Source organism: Catharus ustulatus, chromosome 1, assembly GCF_009819885.2.
Source record: "Catharus ustulatus isolate bCatUst1 chromosome 1, bCatUst1.pri.v2, whole genome shotgun sequence".
Classification (NCBI taxonomy): domain Eukaryota; kingdom Metazoa; phylum Chordata; class Aves; order Passeriformes; family Turdidae; genus Catharus; species Catharus ustulatus.
This window is the reverse complement of record NC_046221.1, coordinates 8,603,386-8,627,212: the sequence shown is the minus strand read 5'-3', so window position 1 is coordinate 8,627,212 and position 23,827 is coordinate 8,603,386. Positions and strand designations below refer to the sequence as shown.

Sequence of the window (23,827 nt, the reverse complement as noted above, 5' to 3'; positions counted from 1 at the left end):
TACCAAATCCCTGTCTGCTCTAACTCTCCTAGGCACATTCCTGATCTGGAGCCACTCTGTCCCATTACAGGAGCACAGGGACAGCCCTGGGGAGACCAGCCCCGTGCTGATGTCACCTCTCCCTTCCTCCACCTCTGCTGCTTTTCCAAAGCATGCACCATGTCCCCAACAAATAATGAGCAGTAACAGCTTTAAACTAAAGAATGTATGGGGGGCATTGCCCCTGGAGTGTGGAAAGCAACCTAACCAGGATGCAGTTCAGTGCTGTGCATTATCCAGGATGAATATTCCTTGCATGGCAAACATGCAAGCTCTGCTTGAAGTGTGCTCTCCTCACAGTGATGTTTCCAGCCAGAAAGAACCCTCATTTTCCAGTATCAGCCATTTGACACAGGGGCTGTATTGACTTGCTCATGGATTTAACAAAAGGAATTACCTGGAATGCTTGTGGGTGTTGTGTGAATGAGGACTCTCCCCCCTGCGCTCACAGCCTGGACTTTAATGGAAATGAACCACAGACAACTGATGCCAGTCTACAGTACAGTGCAAAAGGACAAAGTATAAAGGCAGATTTTCTTTATTTTTAAATATCAGTAACACTGCACAAAAAAAAAAAAAAAAAAAAAGGTGGTACTTAAGTGACAGAAAACTAATACTCAGTCCTTATTTGATCTTAGCCATAATTTACAGACCCTAAGAGAGTTCACAAATGGTTGTTGTGTGTTATATGTGGTGCTAGCAGAGGGTTACATTGGGGAATTGAAGCTAAACCATCCAGATACCAGAGACACCAGAATTTGTTATATCAAACCATGCTGGAATGCAGACTTGGCTTTCCTGTTTAGCTCCTCTCTTACACCATTATGTGCATTCCTACAGCTTTGAAACGTTAGGATGAGTGAGTTTCTTCAGGAACTGTGGACTTTCAATATTGCCAGGTTTAAGGCTGTTACATCAACAACATATCGGCACGAGGAAGACAAAAGGAACAAAACAAAACCATAAGCTGCTAACTCCTACCTGGAGGTTAAAAAAGGAGACAACACACTGACAAGAAACATGCAGGTAAATGCTTGAGGCAACAGAGGGGCTCTGTACACACTAAAAGGTTAAGAGAAGCAATGTGTCATGCACATGAGACAAGTATGGGAAGCAAGGAAGTCATCTTGCCAGGAAATACATATTTCTTTTAGATCTAAGACATCTTTTCAAGCTAAAACAAAATTTGTCCTGCAATAAAACCAATGCAAAATGTTTTCATACATAAAGGTATAAGTTCTTGGCAGAAACAAGTTGATAAAATCTAAAATTGATGCTGAAAAAAAGTTTGTTATCTAAAACCTAGTCTGAAGAAACAAAGAGCAGTTTTAAAGTAGCACTTGGATCATCTGTCTCTAGGTTCTGAAAATAAACTTTTAAAATAAGGAATGATTTCACTAAATGAATCATCAGGAGTCAACTAAGCCTAAAGAAATCAGTAGGAGTGCTTACAGGAGACCATCATTACGCTACATTTCTTAAAACCAGAGGATATAACTTCAAGATACAATTTCATATCAGGGAACATTTTAATAGCAGGGGCAGAACTGCCCAGCCTGGGGGAGGGAAAAACCAAAAAACCCAACCATAAAAGCCACTTATTAATCTTGCATAAATTACCCTGTAAGAGCTCATGTCTCAGTCCCACTCCCAGTGACATGAGTGAACAGGACTCTTCTTTCAATGGGCCTGCTGTTGATGCCAGTGACCAAACGAGCAGGCATTTGCCTTTTATATCCTACAAGACAAATAAAAACACTAGACTAGAGTCATCTTAGTCCCAGGGAAGGAAGAGGTAAGAAATTCTGTAACTTTCCAATCTTCAAACATAACACATTTCTAACCACGACCTGCCTTGTCTGAGTTCCCTAACCTGAACGGGCAAGAAAGCCACTCTGTGAAACTAAGAGGAATAATATAGTGCAATTTTAGTACAGTTTTAAACATGAGTCACTTCCTTGGTAGCAGTGTGAACAATCAAAAAATATACACAAAAGAGGTGTGCTCGAAGGTAACATGAAGTTGTTGTCATTATTGTAAAGGTATTGGCATGGCAGGGAAGTCCATTTTAGTAACTTGCTTTGGTTGCCTTCTTCTTCTTCAGTTCCTCTCTCTGCTTCTGCTTCCTCCTCTTGCTGCCTTCTTTGTATCCTGAGGAAACATGCCTTGTAAAACACTTTTCATAGCATTCATGGAGTTTTCTTTCTAGCAAAAGCACATGTTCTCTGAATGGTTTAAAGAATATTAAAGAAAAAGTCTGGTTTCCTAACCTATTTGGTTTGTTGTTTGTTTTTTAATTGCCATTTCCACTATATCCCCCATTCTCTATGGGATAGAAGGAAAATACCAATCTTTGAAGTTTGAAAAGATCTGGAGAACTTTCAAAATACTTCAAAGCCATTCAGGAAAAGCTTCAAAATTAGAGCACATGCAAAACCAGAATGATTTTCAAAAAGGAAGCAATAAATAAGATTTATGCAGCAGGAGCAATTTAAGTACTGGCATTTCCTGCTCACGGTAGTCAGAGTTACCACGATATTTGCATTTCCATTTTAAGACTAGGGAATGCCAAGAATCCTGAGTAAATAAGAAGGTGCTCAGTGTTTACCAATATATATTTTATATGCTGGTCATCAGCCTGCTCATGCTTAACTATGCACCACAGGTTATGTTCAACTGCAGCCCCAATGGTGCATGAAAGCATTGAGTTCAAGCAACAATTACTTGCTGCAGGTTCAGTAGGCACAAGCTTCCAGCCATGTGATCATCATTCCAATGGTTTATTACCCCCCAGAGATGTGTGAAAACCAGTTCTTGCTCAGCATCACCTTCTCCTCCAAACTTGCAGCAAAATCCAACTTGCTGGCAGACTTGCATGGGCAGTGAACTGTGTGAACCACCACATCTACCCAGGTGCACTCATAAATCTAAACTGAGAGCCAGTAAACATTTCCCTCAGACAATCATTCTGTGATGTTTTGAGACAGCTGGAGGGATCTTTCAGCTCAGTGGTGCTCTGTCACTGGAGATCAGCACAGTCCAGTGACCAGGACCAGCACAGAGCAGAGCAGCCCCTGCAATCCAGGGAGAGACAGGGCTGGGACTCAGAGGAATGGCACAGCTCTGCCTGTATGGAAATCCCATTTTTTCCTCTGTTCTGTCAGCAGGCAGGCAGGGATGGCCCCAAGGAAGCAGTTTCACCAGTGCACCTGGCTCTCCATCAATTTATCAACAGCAAAATTAAGATGGGAAAAAGAAGTGGTGGGAGGCTGGGGGAGTACTAAGCCATGCTGTGGCTGCAATTTGCTTCTCACCAGAGCTCTTCCCAAGCACAGTTAGAGATGTGCCCATGGCAGAGCTGAAGTTCTTCAGTTTAAGTTTGAGACTTGGGGAGAGCCACAAGGTGAAACCATGAGACATTATCAAAGCTTAGAGGAAATACACTCACTTGTAGCAACGGGAAACTGTTCTAGGTTATCACTCTAGCTCCTGTGCTGTACCCACAGCATGACTTCATCTTTTGTAATCATCTGAGTCAAGAGGCAGGATATTTATTTAGAAATTCTGCCATGAGCGATCAGCCTGCACAAAGTTAGAGTGGAAACCAGTTTTCTTGTTTAAGGAAGAGGGAAACTGGCAGTGCTTAGCAGAATTGCAGATGACACTGGGTTTTCCCTGCACTCTGTCACCCCCTGAGCTAAACTCCTGTCCCTGGAGTCACTGTGTGAACATCTCCTCACTAAGAACTCCATCCAGGAAGTTTCCTTCCACGTCAGCCCCTTGGTCACCTGTATTTCACCAAAAAAAGGATCCTTTTGCATTCAATTCACTGAGTAAGGCACCCATCCCTGAAGGGCTCAGCATCTCCCTGCTTTCCCACAGAGGTCAATGGAGGTGGAAGAGATGAGCTGACTCCTGAGAATCAGTCATCTGGGGGGTGTTATTCAAAGGATTCCTCCCTTTACTGGACGGAAAAACACCATCATCTCAGCTGATCAGAACTAGCTCATGTCATAACTATGATACAATAACAAAGATATTTGGGAAAGGATCATTAAACCCTAGCAGGTATTAGTTTCATAATTTTTTTCATTTTTCATTCTCAAAACAGTATCAGTATATCTATCCAGGCATGATAGCATTTGATACTGCTATTTTATATAATTATACTTTTTTTTTTGCAATAGTTCATTTTCTTCGAATGCTTCAGATTCTGAAAGCAATTCTAGCAACTGTTTCTTAAAAATATTGAGTCAATGTAAATTTTGACTTGAAGTGAATGCCACATAATTTATTGTCTTATAAATGAAACCACTTAAATGTTAAAATATTGTGGTATGAAGATATTTAGGCATTTGACAACATGGTCTCCTCCAGCCCCTGGAATGATAAGGCTGAAAGTGGAAATCTTTCAAGCGTTATCACTGACACACAGAAAGAGATTGCCCCAAGTAGGAGATAACACACAAACACAGAGTATTCCTCAAGAGAAAACTGCCAGGTCTTTTCTGTTTTGAGCCTGCTGTGATAAATAATTTCACTGTCTGCCATTTCCTTTTCTACCCCCACCTAAGAAGAAAGGATAGGTCAAACTTTGCCAGCCTGTTGCCCCAGCGATGCTGGGTGATAACAGCCAAAAAAACCTGATCCAAACGAGTGAAGCAGCTCCTAACATAAATAATGATTGCACACTGAAGATGTAACCCTTTGGCGCATACTTCACTCAAATACTTCAACCAGCACTAATTAAAAGTGTATTTAGCTGTCTTGGTTACAAGACTAGCCCCAAAGTCATGAGAAAACAAAATTTGAATTAGAAAGCAGCAGCCCCATGACTGATCACTCTGCAGTGTGTCCTGGCAAGCCTCCAGCATCCCAAAGTGTCCATAGAAACTTCCCATAGTAAGTGCCAGGCTGAACTGGCTTCAGCAAACAGTGCTGGCCTCAGAGAAGGCTGTTCAAATTTCCACCCTTAGCTGCAATCTTTAGCCACCCAAACTCTAGAAATGCCTCACAGGGCACAGGGAGAACAGGTTGCCAAGAGCTTCCCCAAGCTGTGACGTTTGGAAAACAGATTCACTCAAATGCAGATAGAAATCTCCCCAAGTTGGTATTTCTTGCTTTTGTCAGCTGCCAGGAGCAGAGATGGGTGAAGCAAGAATCCACACCATTAGGAATTACACCTGCTTTACTTGGGTAATTCTTGTCTAAAACAAACAGCATCAGCTAACCCACTCTTTCCATTTCATCCCCTTCTTTTCTACTTCTGTAAGAGCCACAAGGAGCACAGAAGCTATTCCAGCCTTGACAAAGCTGCTGAAGGCTGAAAACAACTTCCAGGAACGCTCAGGTGTAACTCCTTCAACCATCACTCAGCAAGGACCCAAACAAACTGGGAAGCTTCTCTGCTGTGTCCCAGACTGACTTTCCTCCTGGCTTCCTGCTTCCCTGCCCTCTGCAGCTGCCAGAGTCACGAGTTTGCTCAGTCACTGAGTGTGAAACTCATGGCATTGCTGGGTGGCAGCTGCCAGGGAGGGGTGCACATCCAAAGGCACAAGTGGCCTGGGGAAAACACTCCCACCCAACACATTTCTGATCTCCTACTTTTTCCTGCCCTGCCTGACATCTGCCTGCTCTACCAGGATGCAGAGAGTGGCCACAGGTCTGCTCCACCTTCCTTCAGCACAGAGGGATCAGCAGAAGGAAACAAAAGTGTTCCACCACAACTGGCATTAACACACAGCATTGCTACTGCTTGACCCACTTCAGTGAGCAACAAGGGCCACTGAGTGACTTTTGTAGATCTGCTAAGGTGAAGACTGAGGAAGGAGCCTCTTTCCACTTTCAGAGTGAAACATCGAGTTTGGGGATGGGAGCAGAAAGTTTTCACACTTTCTGCTCAAGTCTCAGAGAAAATCTTCTCCAAGATCTACCAACTTTTTACTAAGATTGTGGTCTTCCTTCAAAGCATGGAAACAGCCATGGCCCCACCACCCACAGAGCTTTAAAAGGGCAGTGAGGCACTTTCAAGCTGGGCTCTGCTCTTTCTAATTTTCTGCTCTTAGAAATGTCTCTAGTCAAAACAATAAACTGCTATTTCAAAGGCAGCTGGCTTACTTCTTAGTTGCAGCCACCCTCTGTTATTTTAGACTGATCACACTCACAATATGCCATTGTAAAAATTCACCCTAGATCACAGCTTCAGTATAATTTAATGTGTGACTCAATTTGCAATTACAACTTTACACTTTCACATCCCCTCCCCTCAGCCTGAGCCACTGCCCAGCACACAGCACAACCTGACCTACTAATTCCTTCTCCTCTTCCACAGCTCCTGCCTGTGCCAGGAGCATCGTGGGGAGCGAGCCTTTAGTCAAGACATGGGGTGACAAAACATCCCACCCTGTCTAGGTATGCTGTTCCACTATTCAATTATCCACACTGTTAAATCCAAGGGGTGAGTTCTCCAGTTCCACTGGCCAACCCAGTGATGTAATCCCAACTTTGATCTTTTAGGGGACTGAAAAGCTTTAGCAACTGGCAGGGGCCTTCCTTCATGCTTGTTCACCATCCCATTTCCTTTACCAATTCTGCATAGAACTGCCACAAGAACACACCAAGCCAATACCACCTGCTTGCCTCCTGTTAATTAGGGTAACACCAGCACTAAATAGATTTCCAAGGTTTTACTCCCAAATGGCAAGCAAAAGCTTGCAAGGCTATGCAGCCATGGAAGCCCTTCCACACACAGCCCAGCTGTCATTGATGGGTAACAGGATGATTTTGTACCAGCAGCCAAAACACCATGCATGGAGGCAGCTCTGGGCTAAGCCTGAGGGCAACCAGCCAGACCCCAAATCCACCAGCCAGGTTCCAAATCCACCAGCCAGCCTCCAAATCCACCAGCCAGCCTTCCCAGCCCTTGCCCCACACAGGTACAGCTGTTACCCCATCCCATTGCACAGTTACAGCCAGGGGATGTGGAGCAAAGGGAGGGGGAACTCCATTTCCACACCTCCAGCATTCCTCATGTATTAGATTTCCACAAGAAACAGTGGCTTTGCTTTCCTTTCTCTTTCCATTACATGCCCAAAACGAAGTTTGTGATGGAATTATAAAGTAATTAGTTTGGATAACAAAGCACATCACTGTTACTAGTTAGTAAAGTGTAATTCAGGAACTGCATGTTGGTAGAAAGAACAGAGACTGAATTAAAAATGAAATGAAGCACAAACAGCTCAACTTTCCAGCAGAGGAATCCATGCTAGGAAAGGATCAAGATTAGTTAAGCTAGTTCTTTTAGAGTGGTTTCCTCTTCACAGATGCCAGCAGATGAAAATGCAGCAAAAAATGAATTATTAATGTTGTAAGTTATAGGTTAATACAAGCTATTTCTTTGAAAAGGAAGAGCAAACCTTGCAATATTATCTTCCAATAATAAAATTTGTATAATATATTTTCACTATTTTAACAATTAAACGTTTCAATCATTCTTGATGGATAAAGGTCAGAACTCTCAAATCCAAAGCAGTAGTTTTTCAGGGGTAGTTACCACTACCTCTGGCATTAACAGCTGCCATCCCCAGGTCTCTGCTGGCATTAGCACCACTTTGACACAGCTCAGATCCCACCAGTCAGCCAGGTACCACACTGTCAGGGAGCACAGCACTTGCAGTATCTCAATTCTTATTTCAAAAATTCCTTGTTGGGAGCTAGAGAACTGTTTGAGATATGCAGCAACTTCAGAGCACAAGAGGTGAAGTTTTATTCTAAAAGGCCATTATGAAACCAGGAACAGCTTCCAGAGTAATTTCCACTAAAACACAAAGTGTCCATGATAGATGGAGAATTAAATTAAACTCTCATTTTTTTTGTTAAATACCCACTGTGATGACTGGCAATCCTGACTAAGGAGAGGATTCCTCTCACCTCTGGATATTGCCAGTCTAAAGGAATTGGCCAGCCTTTCCTCTTGGGCACTAGAGAGATGCCACTTCCAGAGGGATTCCCACCACATAGTCAAGATGAAACCTATCCCCTTCTCCTTCATCTAAATTTCCTGCTGACTTACAAAATTCAAACAGTCCCATTCTTAGAGCTGGGGAAAGAAAACCACTTCACTGCAGACGAATCATTAATGACTGAGGGTTTGCTTGAGATGCTCCAACTGGGACAACATCTAAAACTGCTCTGTGGTCCCACTGTCAAGGGCCCTACACTGGTGGTGGCAAAAACATCTGATTCAAGGTGGAACTGCACCTGGTTTGAGGGCACTGAACTCGAGTGTTTCCCAGAATTGGGAGGGCTTTGGAGCAAGGCACAAACGGTTCTGTCCCGACGCCGGCCCGTGTAAGCACGGCAGTGATGGATGAGAAGCCAAGCGAGTAAAGTGGTCTCTGTAATTACAGAGCTGTGCTGGTGAAGCTGCTTGCAGGGCAAGGCAGTCAGCAGAGGTGAACACCCATGAAGGGGAATGCCATCACTGGCCAGGGCTCGTGCACAAAGTCCCCAGGGAGGGATTAAGACACTCACGTAGGTTTTTAATGACTGACTCGACCAGTCCTTCAGCAGCCCTGTCCATCAGAGGAACAGCAGGCAAAATATTTAAAGCAACAGTAAAATCTTAGTGTCACTGCAATCAAGTTTTCACCCTGAGTCTTTTTTAGCAACTCACAATCTACTGGTAGAAGACAGCATTTTGTGATTGCACTAATACTTCTGGAAATTAATTTTAATTGCAAACTTGTGCGTCTTGGAGCATAAATAAATTCACAGCAAAAAGTCCTAAGCAATCTTTAAAATTGCTCCAAAAATTGCACAGTGCATGCTAAACTCAGTTGCTCCTTGGAATCTATTGCAAAATATTGTGATTGCAGAGCTCCTCATGTGTCCAAAGGCAAAGACAAGGTTTTGTTTTGCCAGCCACAGATACAGGAGACCAAACCTTTAGCCCTTGCATGGGAGGCTTCAGAACATCATCCCAGGACTTTACATTCAGGCCTCTGCAACTATTTTTGGGGTTTTTCCTTTTTTTTAAAGAAAAGATTCAACTTGGTCATCTTTAAAGACACAAAGCTTCCAGCAACTTATCAGGAAGACGTTAATCTAAATTATTCAATCTGTCATGCATCATAATATCTTTAGGTCTTCCATCCAAAAGACAGTGCTAGGTTTAAAGGCTCATAAACACAGTGGAAGTTGATACAGCTCTGAGAGTACATGAGCACCTGTTTTGGGATACACTGTTTATTTTTCACGTGCTGTGTTTACCCTGAGAAGCCTCATAGGCTCACACTTCCCAGCACTCCACCTGATTCCACACTACTGAGAAGGGTCCTTGGTTTGGGCATCCAAGTAAAAAGGCATCTTTCACATATCAGAAAAACCTTTCCTCACAGTCCTGGATGATCTCTGACCACAGGTTCCAATTAAATCAAGCAGTTTTGAGGACTTTGTTGTCCAAGATAGCCTCTGGACTACACTGCCAAAAAATTACAGACTGGAAATATATCAAAGGACTAATTACTTCCAAAAATAACCCAGACAATTGCCATGTTGCCACGTTTGCCTGAACGTTCTCAGCCTCCTGTATTAGGATTTAGTTGCCTAAAATTGCAGCTTCCAGAAATAGCATCAACTTGCTGAACTTCTCCTTGGACAAGGAAGCCAAGCACAATTTAAGTAAATGAATGTGCAAAGTATTGTGATGAGTTAACCTCTAAAATGCCTTCACTTTTAACAACAAAGAGCAGAGGCACTTCAGCAGCACAACAGTGTTTGCCCTGGATCCTTAAATATCCCAGGGCGTTAGTGAATCTAGGCTAAATGGCAGATCAGAGCTAAAGCAGGATGAAGGCAAACAAGCTGCTATTAATTACCTACCAGGGAACTGACATTAAGTCAACACACAGCACCAACGTTTTGCTTGGCTTTTTGAGTTTGGCTTTTGACTATGTGATGGGTCCTTCTCTGCACATTTCTCACCAACATGCTTGTGCACACCTGATAAATAAAAAGGGGCCTCGAAGCTGCTCGTAACGCGGCTTTTGTCTTGTTCTTCCACCTCATCAGTGCTGTAGTGGCAGGAGAAGCGGGGGGAGCTGGCAGACTTGTGAGGTTTCAGCAGGCGAGGGTTGCTGGGCTGGGAGGGCAGCGCGTGTTGTCCTCTCCGTCTGCACTCCTCGGCAAAGGCTTCTTCGTCTGCCTCCCCTGCGAAAGGCAAAAAAGGTAAGGAAAGTAAGCTGCACCCTGAATGCATCGATTTAGCCTGGGGAAAAAGGTCTCAGAAATGGGCTGGGTGTTTGGGATCACAAAATTAGTCTTGGTTGTGGTTGGTCACGGACAGTCCTGTGGATCTGCAGATTGGGGAGTGGCTGAGCAGAAAGTTCCACCAGTGGCCAGTCACTACACTGAGGCCATCCAAAACAGTCCACTAGATATGATGACTCGGGGACCACTGTTCCCTTTTGCCCATAGGCAGGGTGAGAGAGCTGAGCACGTGGCCCAGGACAGAATTTTTGTCCTGTGCAGAGCATGTCATCACGTTCAGCCTCACCTGGGCTGTCCTGCTCAATGAAAAGGTGAAGGGAAAGGAGAGATAAATACCCAAACTGGCTACAGGGGTGGTGGGACAAGAATTAAGCCAATGGGTTCAGAGGGGCTGGATCTTGGACATCACAGCTGAAGGATGGTGGAGATGTGTGATGGAACACATGAAGACAAGAAATCACGTTGAATGTGTGAGAGGTAAACACAGCCCAGAGGCAAGGCAGGCACACACAGCACAGGCCAATGAACACAATGGAAATAAAACCCAATCTGGTATGAAAGATGAGGTACTTCCATCATACTCATGCTGTTTTGCACATGACACTTTCCTTTGCTGCAGAAACTGTAAGAGTACCACTGCTGCAAAATAGAGAAATCAACTACCATAACACACACAAAACTCAGCAAAACCACACATTGAAAAACAAACAGATCCCCAAAAGTCAACAGAAGATGTTCAACAGGGAAAACAGGGGGGCAGGAGGGAAAGACTGGGAACAAAGTTGTGTACCACATTTGTCTCTTAAAGGCTTTTTAAAGTTTCATTAGTCCAATTACTTAAGTACTTCTAATAGAGCTGATGAAATATGGCATCATTTTATTTTCATCAAAAGTGGTGTGTCATATTCTGGAAGTTTTTCCTGGGATGTGCCTGGCATCAGCTGCTCAGGGAGGGGTGTGTGCTCTCAGCTAATGTGTGTGCTCTTAGTTCATGGCTGGAAAATGCTTTGAAGATGAAGAAGGCACCACATGTGAAACACAGGACAGAGCAGGAACACCCCCTTGGTGCGTGCCCCACACCACCACCTCCAGACACAACGGGCTGCATTGTCTTTACCTTGTACTCGTACACGGGGAGATGCTTCTGAGAGCATGAGGAAAAGGAGGCAAGGTGTGTTTAAAAAGTCATTTCACAGTGCAGTGAGGCAGCCAAGGCCCTGGAGGACTCCAGGACGTGCCTCACATCTCCGATGGGCTGTGCTTGGGTGTGAGCAGAGGATGCTCCTTCCCCACTGCTCAAATGCCCATCCCCACCTCCACACTCCTGCTTCTGTACCCTGGTGTCCCACTCACTTCCAAAGGCACAACAAACACCACAAAAACACAAGTGATGGTAAGACAAGGATTTCTGCATTTAGTCTCTGCCTGCATCATGTAAAAGCCCTGGGTGTATGGCTCTCCTTGCAGCAGGAGAGGGCTGCCAGGACAGCACCAGGACTTCAGCTACAAGAGGCAGAGCACAAGGAAAAGCTCAGGGAATGCCAGATGCAGAATTGCCATCATTACCCATAAGAGGCTACAGGATTTTACACACTATACAAACAGCACTGAGCAGGTATCAGGCTGATGATACCAGGTCTGTGAAGGTAAGCCTATGCCAAGACTAAGGGAAAAAAAAAAGCACATGGAACCTATTTACATCAGGTCCACACACAAAAACCAGCCAAGAGGGTTCACTTCCTAACAAATTACAGTGCACCAGAAATAGGACATCCCTCCTCTCCCATGGAAACCCAAAGTGCATGGATTTTTCATGTGGAAAGTCTCACTTAATGTATGTTTAAAATTTACATTTGCAAATAGATGAAGGAATGGGAAAAATGCTGAGGCCATTCTTGAGGCTCTGGGTGTGTTTGTGCATCACAGAGATAACCCAAGCAGGCACACTGACACAACTCCTCAGTACTGGGCTCAGGGAACCAGCACACCTTTGGAATCATAGAACACTTCATCTGGAAGGAACCTTTACAGCTCATCTGGTCCAACCCTCCTATACTAAGCAGGGACATCTTCCACTAGATCAGGGTGTCTCAGGGCCCCATCCAACCTGACCTTGAATGTTTCCAGGGATGAGACACCTACCAATTCCCTGGACAACCTGTGCCAGCATTTTACCACCCTCACTGTAAACATTTCATCGTTGTATCTAAGTCAACCCTCCTTCAGTTTAAAACCATTACCCCTTGTCCTCTCACTACAGGCCCTACTAAAAGGTGTGGCTCCATCTTTCTTATTAGCTGTCTTTAAATATTTGAAAGGATTAATTCCATCTTGCTCACATAACAGAGTCCTTCCATATCCCCAAAGCAAAGGCAAATTTTAGTTCAACAAGTAGACCCCAAAAAGTTGCCCAAACTTTTCCCCCTTTACGAGTTGTGGGAGAGCAGGATGGCACCACAAATCAGTTAAATGGTGTAACATCACGTCAGCTGTGATTTAAATACTGAATCAACTCCAGTGCTATGCATGGCATGAAGTGTCAGATCCTCCTCTGATCATCCACCTTTAGCACACCTGGCACAGCAAAACTAAAGTGTGATTTGCATCGACTATTCCCTCCTGTTCTACATATTTGAAACATTCGAGCCAGACTGTACCACAGCACATAGAAAACTTGAATAGAATTTACTCTGGAAGAAGTCAGCCACAAAGGACATCACCACCAAAAAGTGCTTAAATTCTGTTAGAGTTTTGTCAGCACTGATGTTTGTCCTAGAAATGGCTTTTAGGAAGACAGCTGGTACTGGGGGTGAGGGCTGGGTGTGGAATACTTTCTGAGCAGGAATAGCCAACCAAGGAGCACCTTCCAGGAGTGCTCAGGGTGCTTTAAACAGCTCTCAGTTCCCCCAACACCTCCTTCTTGCTGTCCCCTGTGCCCCCACACCAGCACACCCACGTGAGAGCCTGGGCAGCCACGCCATGACCCCAGGCAGGGACTGGCCCGGTTAAAAATAACTCCTTTGCCAGCCTATTTTTAACCCAGCTCGGGGCCTGCAGCCAGCTCATGGTGCAGCCACCCCAGCCGGGGCAGGGAAGGGGGAAATTATCGAGGGAGCTGGAATCAGATGCAGATTATGGTGTTAACCAAAAAGATTTTATTCTACTAATGTAAATAATAATTAAAAACCTAGCAGTTATTTCATTTGCACAACCAGTTTGGGAGAAGTTACATTTCTAAGGGTTAATTCTGAAAATTACAGATTTGGCATTACATTTAAAAAACAATAATTAAGGTTTGGTTTTCTGGTGCACCGGGTTCGGGTTGTCTGAAATGCGAACAGCAGCTTCCAGGGGAAAAAAAAAAATTAAAAATTTTTTTAAAAAATTAAAAAAAAAAAAAAAGAAAGAAAGAAAACATGAGCTAGCATCCTAAAAAGCTGTGCTGGGGCTAAAACTTGCGCTGGGCCAGCAGAGGGCAATCTTGGCTGTGGCCAGGTGTGCCAGCCCCGACACACCGCGGTTATTTCACACGGCCAGGACTAGATAAGGGCTTAGCAGAGCCACCAGCTACACCCAAGGGTCTCTGATCCTGGAAAAGGAAGATAATTGATAATTCACAGGAATAAAAGCACCGGCAGAGATGTGCCAGGTGAGCTGGGACAGGTAAGACTCAGAGCTCTTCACACTAGTCCTGCACAAGCCAGCTTTATTATTTAGTGTTATGTTTAATATCCATGTATGTCCAGGAATTGGACTGAAATCCCAGCAGGAATCAGCAGTAGTTACTGGCAAGACAGTAATGACAGAACTATGCCGAACTAATCAGGGTAAACATGCTGAGGAGATGGAGCTGCTGATTTGCATTTCCCAGCTCACTTCCCGCACGGCAGCTCTGTTCCTGCACACCTCACCTAGAAATACACCCAGAATCAGGGTTTCCCCTGTATGATGAAATAAAAAGCAGGTGCACCAGGTTGCTTAGTCAAAGGAACACTTCCCTGAGGCCACAAACACCAGAGCCCCTGGTCCCACAAGCAGCACGGGGAGATGCACCTGGCGAGGGACACCCGGCTGCCTCCAGTGACAGCAGCTCCGAGCTAAGCTCCTGCCACCAAGTTATTCAAAGACGCTTGCAGGAAGCTTCCTCCATCCAAACCTTCTTTAGAGGATGGCCTGCCAAGTGTCTTTCTAATACTCTAAAGTTAAGGGGCAGTGTAAACTCAGAGCAAGGAGTCATATTGCTGCCTCAGCCGGCAGGCTGAGGTTCACCTGAGCTGTTCCTGATGCAGGCTGACATCACAAAGGGTGCAGAATGCAAAGTGGACGAAGCTTTTCTTGAATTTTTTCCCCCTTCCTACTGCAAGGGATGGAATTTAGCCTGTGCTTACAGAGGACACTGGAGTTTCTGATGACTCAACCACATCCGCTGCTGCTGCTCCAGAGAGATGAACTGCAACGGAAGGTGCAACCAAAAGTGAAAGAAATAAATCCCCATTTAAACACATTTATCTTAAGTGAATTGCACTATGATCTTTGTAACCTGTTGATAAGATTTTTCTACTGATAAACCTTTCCATTATCACAGCAGCTCCGGTATTAATATTTACCATGGCAGAAGCTACCAGGGCTTTTCCTAGACTGAAGTCCAACAATTGCTGGGAAATCATATGTTTTACAGGAACCAGTTCTATCTGAGAACTCATCTAACAGATCTGTCTACAGGCCTAGATTACCTTGGGCTGAAAAAATCCTGAAGATTAACTGGATCTTTTGTTTCTTCTCATGAAAGCTTCATATCTAATGTATGATAGCACAGAGAAGACAGCAGGAGACCAAGTGACTCTACTAAGACACAGAAATGGTCTAATTTGGGGGACCACACCTTGAAAGTTGTTTTCAGAAAGTTGCCAGATCATCAGTTTCTTTTAATTCCTCTTGGAAAGGACAGATGCTCATTATAAAACACCCAGCCCAGGGTATTTTCCAAAACCACGTGCACACACACACCCCTCACCTCTCCTGAAACTGCAGACAACATTCTCAGCCAAGAATATACTCCCTCACCATTACTAGAGGCTATGTTGAGCAAGTTCTTCTGATTAATTGTTCTTAAACTTGTTTCTAAATGCCAGGAAACACTAACAGTGTGACGCTTAGCAGGAGTTATAAAACTCTCTTTCAGCCTGTGCTCTTGGGTTTGTCAGATCCGATAGAAACCAAAAGTTGCATCGAGCCCTCTTTGGAAAACGTCTCTGAGTTTGTCAGTGACAGCCCTTAAAAATCTCTCTTTTGCTATTTGATGTGATGCTTACAAGAAAAAGCAGCCATTTTAAAATCCTCTGATTAAAAAGATGCACATAGCTCTGAAAGCTGAAAGAGCCTGAAATCACTCAGAAACCATCCGGGGAATGCCAGAGCAACTGCCCCCTCTGCATCGTCACTTTTGTAAACTCTAAAGGGAGTTTATTTCAACAGTGACGTTTACCAGCCAAAGCACAGGACAAACAACGAGGTTTTGAGTCAGCTCACACAGATCAGTGTCTTTCACCTATTAATGGTATTTTCCTTCCAGAGCAAATGCACTCAGTGTTACAGAGAACACAAGGTGATTCAGGGTTTCCTGCTGTCTGTCTGAGACTTCTGTCCCGCAAAATTCAAAGAAATATTTATCCAAAGCAGTGCCCGGAATGCTCTGCTGGATAGAAACTGAAGATGCCAGCAGCTCTCAATCCATGCCCTGCAGAAACCTGCTCCCAGGATCCCACCCCTCCTCTCCCTATCTCTCATTCTGCACTGGCTCTGATGGCTCAGCTTCCTCAGCACCGCTGGCACTGCACTCACATGTGGGTTATGTCTCCCTGCTTCAACTTAAAAGCTCATATGAAGTTTATAACTGGGGGATTTGGGCTGGCCTTTCCCAGGCCAGGACCAGCGCTACTATCTTGCCTGCCATGCAAGCCAGGCATTTCCTGCAAGGGGGGAAAGAAAAATCCAGAAGTGGCAGGAGATGGCAGGGAGGTGGTGGCAAGGACCTGGGAAGTGATGGAAAAAACAAGGGTGTGGGATTTGGGAAAAGGGACAGACTGATGGAGTGTTGTTTCTGTCCCAGGAGAGGCCTGGCTGCAGCATGTTCAGAGTCCAGGAAAGGGCAGGGCTCAATGCTTTCTGCTCAATGCACAGAGCAACCCTCTGCCCTTCTGGCTTTAAAAGCTGGCAGTGGACTTACTCTTTTTATTTTTGCCTCGTATTCATCTGCTCCAGTGCCAGCTCGCACTGTTCCTGCCCAGCTGTACCCCTGCAGCACAGACCAGCGCAGGGAAAGCCCCATGCTGGGTTTGCTCACCCTCCCTGCCCTGCAGCAGCTCCCTCACAAAGTTCAAACTTTGGATTTTCTTCCTTTTTTTTTTAAGGTGGATTTGGCCTACCACCCCCATCCACACCCAAGAACCCCATTATATCCTGCATTCAGCTCAGCGTGTACCAACACGAATCCTGCATTCCCAGCACATCACAAGCTACTCATGGCAACACTTCACCACAAAGATTCCCCAATCTGCAGCAAACTGGTAAAATAAAGTGAGTTTTCAGCACACACCAACCACAACAGCACTGCTTTGAAAGGAAATGAGATCATGCTGTTCCCCATGGTGGCCATCAGGGATCAATGGCTACAAGCACTCGTGTTGGACCAGACTGAGTTCTGGAGCCTGGCCTGAAGAGAGGGAGCTGCTGGGACAGCCTGGAGTTACCTCCTCCCTGCCAAAACTTCATCAGAACCTTTTAAAGCCCAGTGAATCAGTCCTACATTGTTTCTGAAGCAAGAGAGAAGGCTGAGCACATCCAGGTTTCTGCAGCTATTTTCCTCCTGTTAAAGCACACCAGGGCATCCATATGGATAACGCCACTTGCTCTCATCTTAAAGATCTGGGATGTTGGAAATGCAAATGGCAGGAGGTAACATGAATCCTCACGTTTCCAGCAAGCAGAGAGATGACCCAATTTACATGCTGCAGCTCAAAGGGAATTTTATTAATTTTAGAAGACTTTATCAAGCAGGGTGTTTTATTCATTTCTGCATGAATTTTGAAAGGAAGCAAAGAATGAGGAATGAGCTTCACAGCTTGACATATTTATACAAATTAGCAAGATTTCAAGCTTGGAGCTTGACCAAATGGACCTGATTTTTAAACAGTCATCAAGATTACTTTAAAGATTCCATTTTCTATACTTTTTGGGGTCCTATCAGAGGTCTACCCCAGTTTCCTGTAAGTCTCATTGCACAACACACTACACTGAAGTGACCAAACCTCTTTAACCACCTGTACCATGGGCTCCTCCTACTCCTGGGGCTTCTCTGTCCAGCACACCTCACACAACACATAGGTGAGATGGAGTCAGAACACTGTACCTGTCTCTGGCTCTTACACGGCTCCTCTTCCTCCAGAAACACTGACAGCAAGTTATTATATTTGGTTTGATACTTACAAGGGCAGACAGTGATAGGACAAGGGGAAATGGCTTTAAATCACTGAAAGAGGGCAGGTTTAGATTAGATATTTGGAAGAAATCTTTACTGTGGGGGTGGTGAGGCCCTGGCACAGGTTACCCAGAGAAGCTGTAGCTGCCTCATCCCTGGAGTGCTCAAGGCTGGACAGGGCTCTGAGCAACCCAGGACAGTGGAAGGTGTCCCTGCCCATGGCAGGGGGTCAGAACTGGCTGAACTTTAAGGCCCCTTGCAACTCAAATTGTCCTGAAACAAAGAAGGGTTTTTCATCTCAACTATATTTCAACCTCAGACAGAAATCCCCATGGGTTTCATCTCTACCATGAGGAAGCCTTGCAGTTTCACTTTGAAATTGTATTTGAAGTGCAAACCAAAATCCTACTGAGGGGGAAAAAAAAAAAAAAAAAAAAAAGAAACCAGCCCTTATAATGAAACTCAGCACTAGAGGAAAACAAAGAAATAAAAATTCCACAGTGCAACTACATGCAGCCCTGCCAGGTCCTCTATGGAGTACCCAGACATGAGGTGCTTCCCACCAGTGTTTCTTCTACCCCTGTGCCCAAGCAGAGTCTCATACACCTTCACACTTCTCACACTTGTTCTCCAGAACTCCCCAGTTCCTTCACTGCCCCCAAAAACAAAACTTTGCTTCTTCTGGCAGTTACCACCACCAGGTCAAGCAAAATTGACTTCTACTTAAAAAGCTCTTCAAACAGTAAAAGCAGAGGAAAAGTGCTCTTCTACTTTTGCAACAGATCTCTGGAACTCTTAAAAACTAATGAGTTAAAGTAACAACACGTCATCTTATATTCCCATTAGTGGCCCTCTCTGTAACAGCATCTCCAGAACAGTTCTGAGCAAGCCCTAATTTACAAATTGTACAGCTGTGTTACATATTTTTCCATTGATTATCAGCTTTAAACCCATCTTCAAAACCTTAATGCACAGCAAACCCGGATTACCGTAAAAGAAAAAAAAAGATACATCAAAAAAGCCATGCAGTTAAATTTAAAAAGAAAAGAATCTCATGAGTGATTTCAGAAAAATGTGATGAATGACTTCCCCAGCTGTTTTGTCAACACTTCCATAGTAATTTGGCAAAAGCACAAAATCACTAAGTTTATACTTTCATCAAATGGCTATTAGTGCTGTTGAAATACCACAGACACGAGACAGTAAGTGCAAGCTCCATGCTTCATACTGCACTGTCCATGAGTTTGCAAGGTCTCATCTTTTCAGGTTAATCATTTCAAAAATATTCTCCCTTCTACCCTGAAGCTTAAATATGACACCATGGCTCTGACACTAAGGGTTCCACATATTAATTACAAAAAAAGAAGGGATACCTGCCCTCTCCAATTATACCCCCCAACATGCAATTTATTCCTCATCTATCTATCCCTGTAATACTAGGACCACAGCAAGCAAATCCCATCTTCCAGTGTGAGCACACATCCCTGATTTACAGAGCTCCAGAGACCATAATCTTTTAAATGACCCTGAAAACATCACATGCTCACAGCAACAGGACATCTCTTCTGATGGCTCAGTGGGTTTCAAAGTGCGTCATGAACCTTCACCACAAAACCCAGTCCTGTTTCTGAGATCTCTCCAAAAAGGGGAACACTGAGTCATTAGCTGCTCCTCAATTTTTGACACCAAAATGACAAGCCTGATTTTTTTTTTAAATAGTGCTTCAAGTTGACCTTCAATAGCAGCTTTGACTAAATACTGTATTTAATTTGAAACATGTACAATTGGCCTTAGAGGAGACATGACTCCCAAGTTGCACCAGCTTTTGTTGTTTGGCATCTCCAATCCATCACAGAACTCTCAGTGTTACCAAAAATCCTTCCTTTCCCACCCATAGTCAAGATCTATGCCTTAAAACTCACCACAGTTTAGAAATATAACTAATTTTTCAAATCGTATCAATAACAATGTTTATAAATGCAAATGTATGCATACATATACATGCATGTATATAAACAAAAATAAATTGTTTCAGAACTTCTGACCCAAACAGTCAATAAAAAGAGCACAGAAATGAAGATTTTCTCAACTGAAAAAACCCCAAACACCAAACCAGGAACATGACTACCACCCAGCACTACCAATACTTACAATTCTCTTTAGTGCCTGGAAACAGTACCGTCAGTTTATACACTCCTTCTGCAGAGATCCAGTGGGAGCAGGCAAGATTTTACCAAGAGAGCTTTGTGAGTTTTGGAAAGAGAAGGAGAGTTTGAAGAGCGACATTAGTACCTCTTGGTGCACCCAGGAAGGCCATGTATCCATTTCCCAGGATGGCCACCCTAGGGCTGTCCATGCCCAGAGCGAGGGCTGCTCCCACCCTGTGCTGCTGCAGGCACCATCCCACCTTCTCCTCCTCTCACACATCTTTGAGATCCATGGGATGAAGCACAAAGGACAGAAACAATCATTTCCAACCACAATCTGGGGCCAAAGCAAAAAAGGCGGGGGGACAGTGTTTAAGAACTACCATAAAGGCAAGAAGCTGAAGCACTCCACATTCCAGAAGAGTGGAACACACACTGGAGTGCCCACTGGCTCTTGGTGGAGAGGTGGATGTGACCTGGGGAGGGCTGCACCCACCAAAACTGCACAACTGAGCAACAATTCGACACCTGAAGTTGTCACAACCAGCCTCTGCTCAAAATCCCCCTGTAATTCTGTACTGGCAGTGAAACCTTCTCCAAATGTTTAAGTGACTACTTGTCAGTGGGTTCACTATATCGTGGTATAAGTATTTGAAAAACTACAAAAATAAATATCAAACCTGCAGAGGTTTGAGCTGTGTAACTTCAATTTTGTACTACTGGCAGCCCAAAGTGCAGCATCCAGCAGAGCTACTCCACCTCCTCCTTGAACACAGCAAACTCAGACTCCTCTCAAAAATATTTGCCAAGAGTTTTACTGAAGTGTGAGGCTGTCAAACTTCATTTACTCAAAAGCATTTCTCCTCAGCCTTGTGAACCAGTGTGGCTCCCCTTGCAGGGTTGGAATTGTCCTGCACTGTGAGGGAGGAAGGAAACCTGGAACAGATGCACAACAGGTAAAGCTGATGTTCACCTACACTTGTTATCATGCAAGTCAGTGACTGACAGAAATAGTCACAAATTTTGCACATTTGAGAACATTTCATCACTTTCCAATTAAAATTCTGACCTTGCTTGAACTGCTGGTATTGAATACAGCCTGGTATCTCTACAGAAACAATCTCCTTTTACAGTAATATTTAAAAATACTAAATAAAAGCATCATGAACTGTTTTTCTAAGGAGAAAGTTGCTTAGTCAAGACTGAATAGTGGACTGGAAACAGAACTGGAGCCAAAAGGGCAGCAACATAACCTTCCAGGAGATGGAATCTGTTTGCAAAAGCCTTCAAGGCACGGAATTCAATTGAGAAGATAAATCAATAAATAAAACCATGCTGTTGTTGACAGCAATAAATAGACACTGATGACAGTTCAGCTAGGACCTGAGTGTCCACCCCTACCCCAGTTTCAACTGAAAATCTGGAAGACCCATATTTTAAGGAAAGATTAGCCAGAATTATTCACAAAAATAGAAAACTCAAGAGGCTTTGACCTCTGTTAACAATCTATCATCTAATCTACATGAAAGCTGCACTCAAAGTTGCCAGCTTGGCTCTGTGCCACTTACAGGCCCAAACCCAACACGAGACACTGACAATTTGGGTAATTTTGCCACCACACCCAGAAAACAACAGCGAGCTGGATCGAGAGGCCAGTGTGAACCATGGTTGGCTTTTGGCTTTCAGGAGGAGCTGGGAGGCACAAGGCAAAATTCCCCCCCACAAACAGCTCTCATAAAAGAACTTTCCACTATTGGAAACTATTCTGTGCAGGGCAACAAGCACCCCCCTGCAACAGAGCAGCACGGGCATGCACTTGGCTTCGTGATTTATTCCACGAAATGGGTTACCAGGGATGTTGTCATCATCTTCTATAAACATTTCGAGGGCAAAAGCACACATGTGATCTGATCTCAGAGCAAGTGCTGGAGGAGAGGGAAGAGTGGAAACCATGTCAGAGTAATCAATTAATCTTATGTTCTCAATTTGGTTCATCAAGAAGAGCAGGCAGGTTTAAACACCTGTGTCTTCTCAGAAAAATGTTTTATTTCCCTGAGCTGAGCTTCTTGTTTTTAGGAGTGATTACAAGAAGCATCTTCTCAATTAGTCACTACATTAGAAGGCACTTCAAAGTCACTTTCTGTTCAAGACAGAGTTATAGCTATTAATAAATAAATTATTAATGGCTACAAAACTGCTATGAGAAAGCTTCAGGACAAATTACTCTATTTTAACCTGTAACCAAAACGACTTTCTTCTAATTCTTTCAGGCTAATATTTTCAATATAGATCAAAAATAGGGCAATAGCAACACTTCAAAAGTACTTTTGAAATTATGTAGACTCATCCCCCCTGCAATAGATCCTCCAATTTAGATACTACATGGTAGTAACTGACATTGAATATAACGCCTCTAAAATCTGAATATGCATAGTAAAGTACACATCATTTTCTTTTTACTTAACAGTGGTAAAAACCAATCTACTTGTCATTTTCTACTTGCTTCTCAAAAGAAAACAGTGTTTAGTCTACAAACACCTGGCAGTGACAGAGGACTTGAGTTGTACAGCAAACAGAACTGTGTTTCCCACATCTGAAACAGGTTTCACACAGAATGCAACTTAAATCTTTGAAGGGCCTTGGAAAATATAGATAAAATCGGTAAGTTGTTAATGCTTTTACAAGTTCCAGTTCTGGTACATTTAAAACCAATTAGTTTTGAAGCCTTTTACTGCTAACAAACATTCAAGGTGTACACTGGCTACACACTTTGCAAACTACAGAAATACTTCTGTCCCAGCCTCCTTTTAGGCCAGAAAAGGGCAGAGCAGTACAGCACGTACACTTGTTTTCTTTTCCATTAACAAGATTCCTTGTGTCACTACAGCTGGCTCTGTCCATGCTGGTGACTGGCAAAAGCCTTCCAGTTTTTATTACTTGCTCAGAAAGGAGACTGCACAAAGGTTATTTTCAGGGCTGAATACTTAGATCTCAAAATATGGTTCATTTGACCATTGAAGATTAATATTCTGGAGTTCCAGCAATCTTTCAGCAGGATACCTCTCCCAGAAAATATGGAAGGACCTTAAGAGATACCAGGATTTTACCACACAATAGCTTACATTTTAGTTTTGTTACAAACTGTTTGTTGCTTATATGACCCAAAGGTTGCTGAGTTACAATTCTAGGAAGTTGTCTTCCTCAAGTTTCTCTTAGAAATAAAACTAACAAACACAGCTCTGAGTATACATAAAACCCAAAAAAGCATCCACAGAGAGGTTCTTCACACATGTAAGCCCTGTAGGACACTTCCTTGGCTATTCTGTAGAACTATTTATCTGACACAATACAGTCTTAAGCATTTAGCATACTACCAAAGGTGATTCCATTAACAAAAAGCCAGCTCCTTTCATCAGAGTCACTTAAAATTCTAAACACATGTATTGCTAGCAACATGAGATTTAACACACACTAAAAATAAAAAACTTTAGATCATTAGAACATTCCCCACATTCACAAAAACAAAGTTTACTTTGAAATGTGGCTCTTTGGTGTATCATTACACTGATTACCAAGAGACCTCCTAATCTTCAACTCAGGAGCTGCAATTAGGCTGCCTCAAGGTGTGCAGTCAGTGGTTGGTGAGAAGACAGGACATACACAAGGGCTCACTGTATTGCAAATTCCAAATATAATTCCCTGGCACAGTCATCATGGACCTCACCCTGGTTCCTCCTCACTTAACATCCAATTCATTCATTACAATAAAGCAACTTACCTCAACAGATCCAGAATGTCTTCTCCCACATGAAGTCCACTCTTGGCACCTACACATCCCAAACTGGATGCTTTAGGGCAATAGTCACCAGGCTGCCCCAGATGCACGTGGTGTTGG

General features: G+C 43.7%; 1 protein-coding gene across 4 annotated transcripts in view; it reads right to left on the bottom strand.

The window, feature by feature from the left end:
* Positions 1 to 561: 561 nt before the first annotated feature.
* Positions 562 to 23,827, bottom strand: part of DNAJB6 (DnaJ heat shock protein family (Hsp40) member B6) — a 59,283-nt gene continuing 36,017 nt past the window's right edge. Inside the window, exons 9-12 of one of the 4 annotated variants that reach the window (XM_033079630.1) lie at positions 11,426 to 11,452; positions 10,042 to 10,248; positions 8,572 to 8,612; positions 562 to 2,190 (exon numbers count right to left, since the gene is read on the bottom strand). In XM_033079630.1, coding sequence (XP_032935521.1) covers positions 2,140 to 2,190; positions 8,572 to 8,612; positions 10,042 to 10,248; positions 11,426 to 11,452 — 326 coding nt within the window. In that variant the 3' untranslated portion in view covers positions 562 to 2,139. Of the gene's footprint in view, positions 2,191 to 8,571; positions 8,613 to 9,921; positions 10,249 to 11,425; positions 11,453 to 23,827 lie in introns of all 4 variants that reach the window. The other 3 variants (XM_033079715.1, XM_033079884.1, XM_033079800.2) reach the window with 3 other exon arrangements.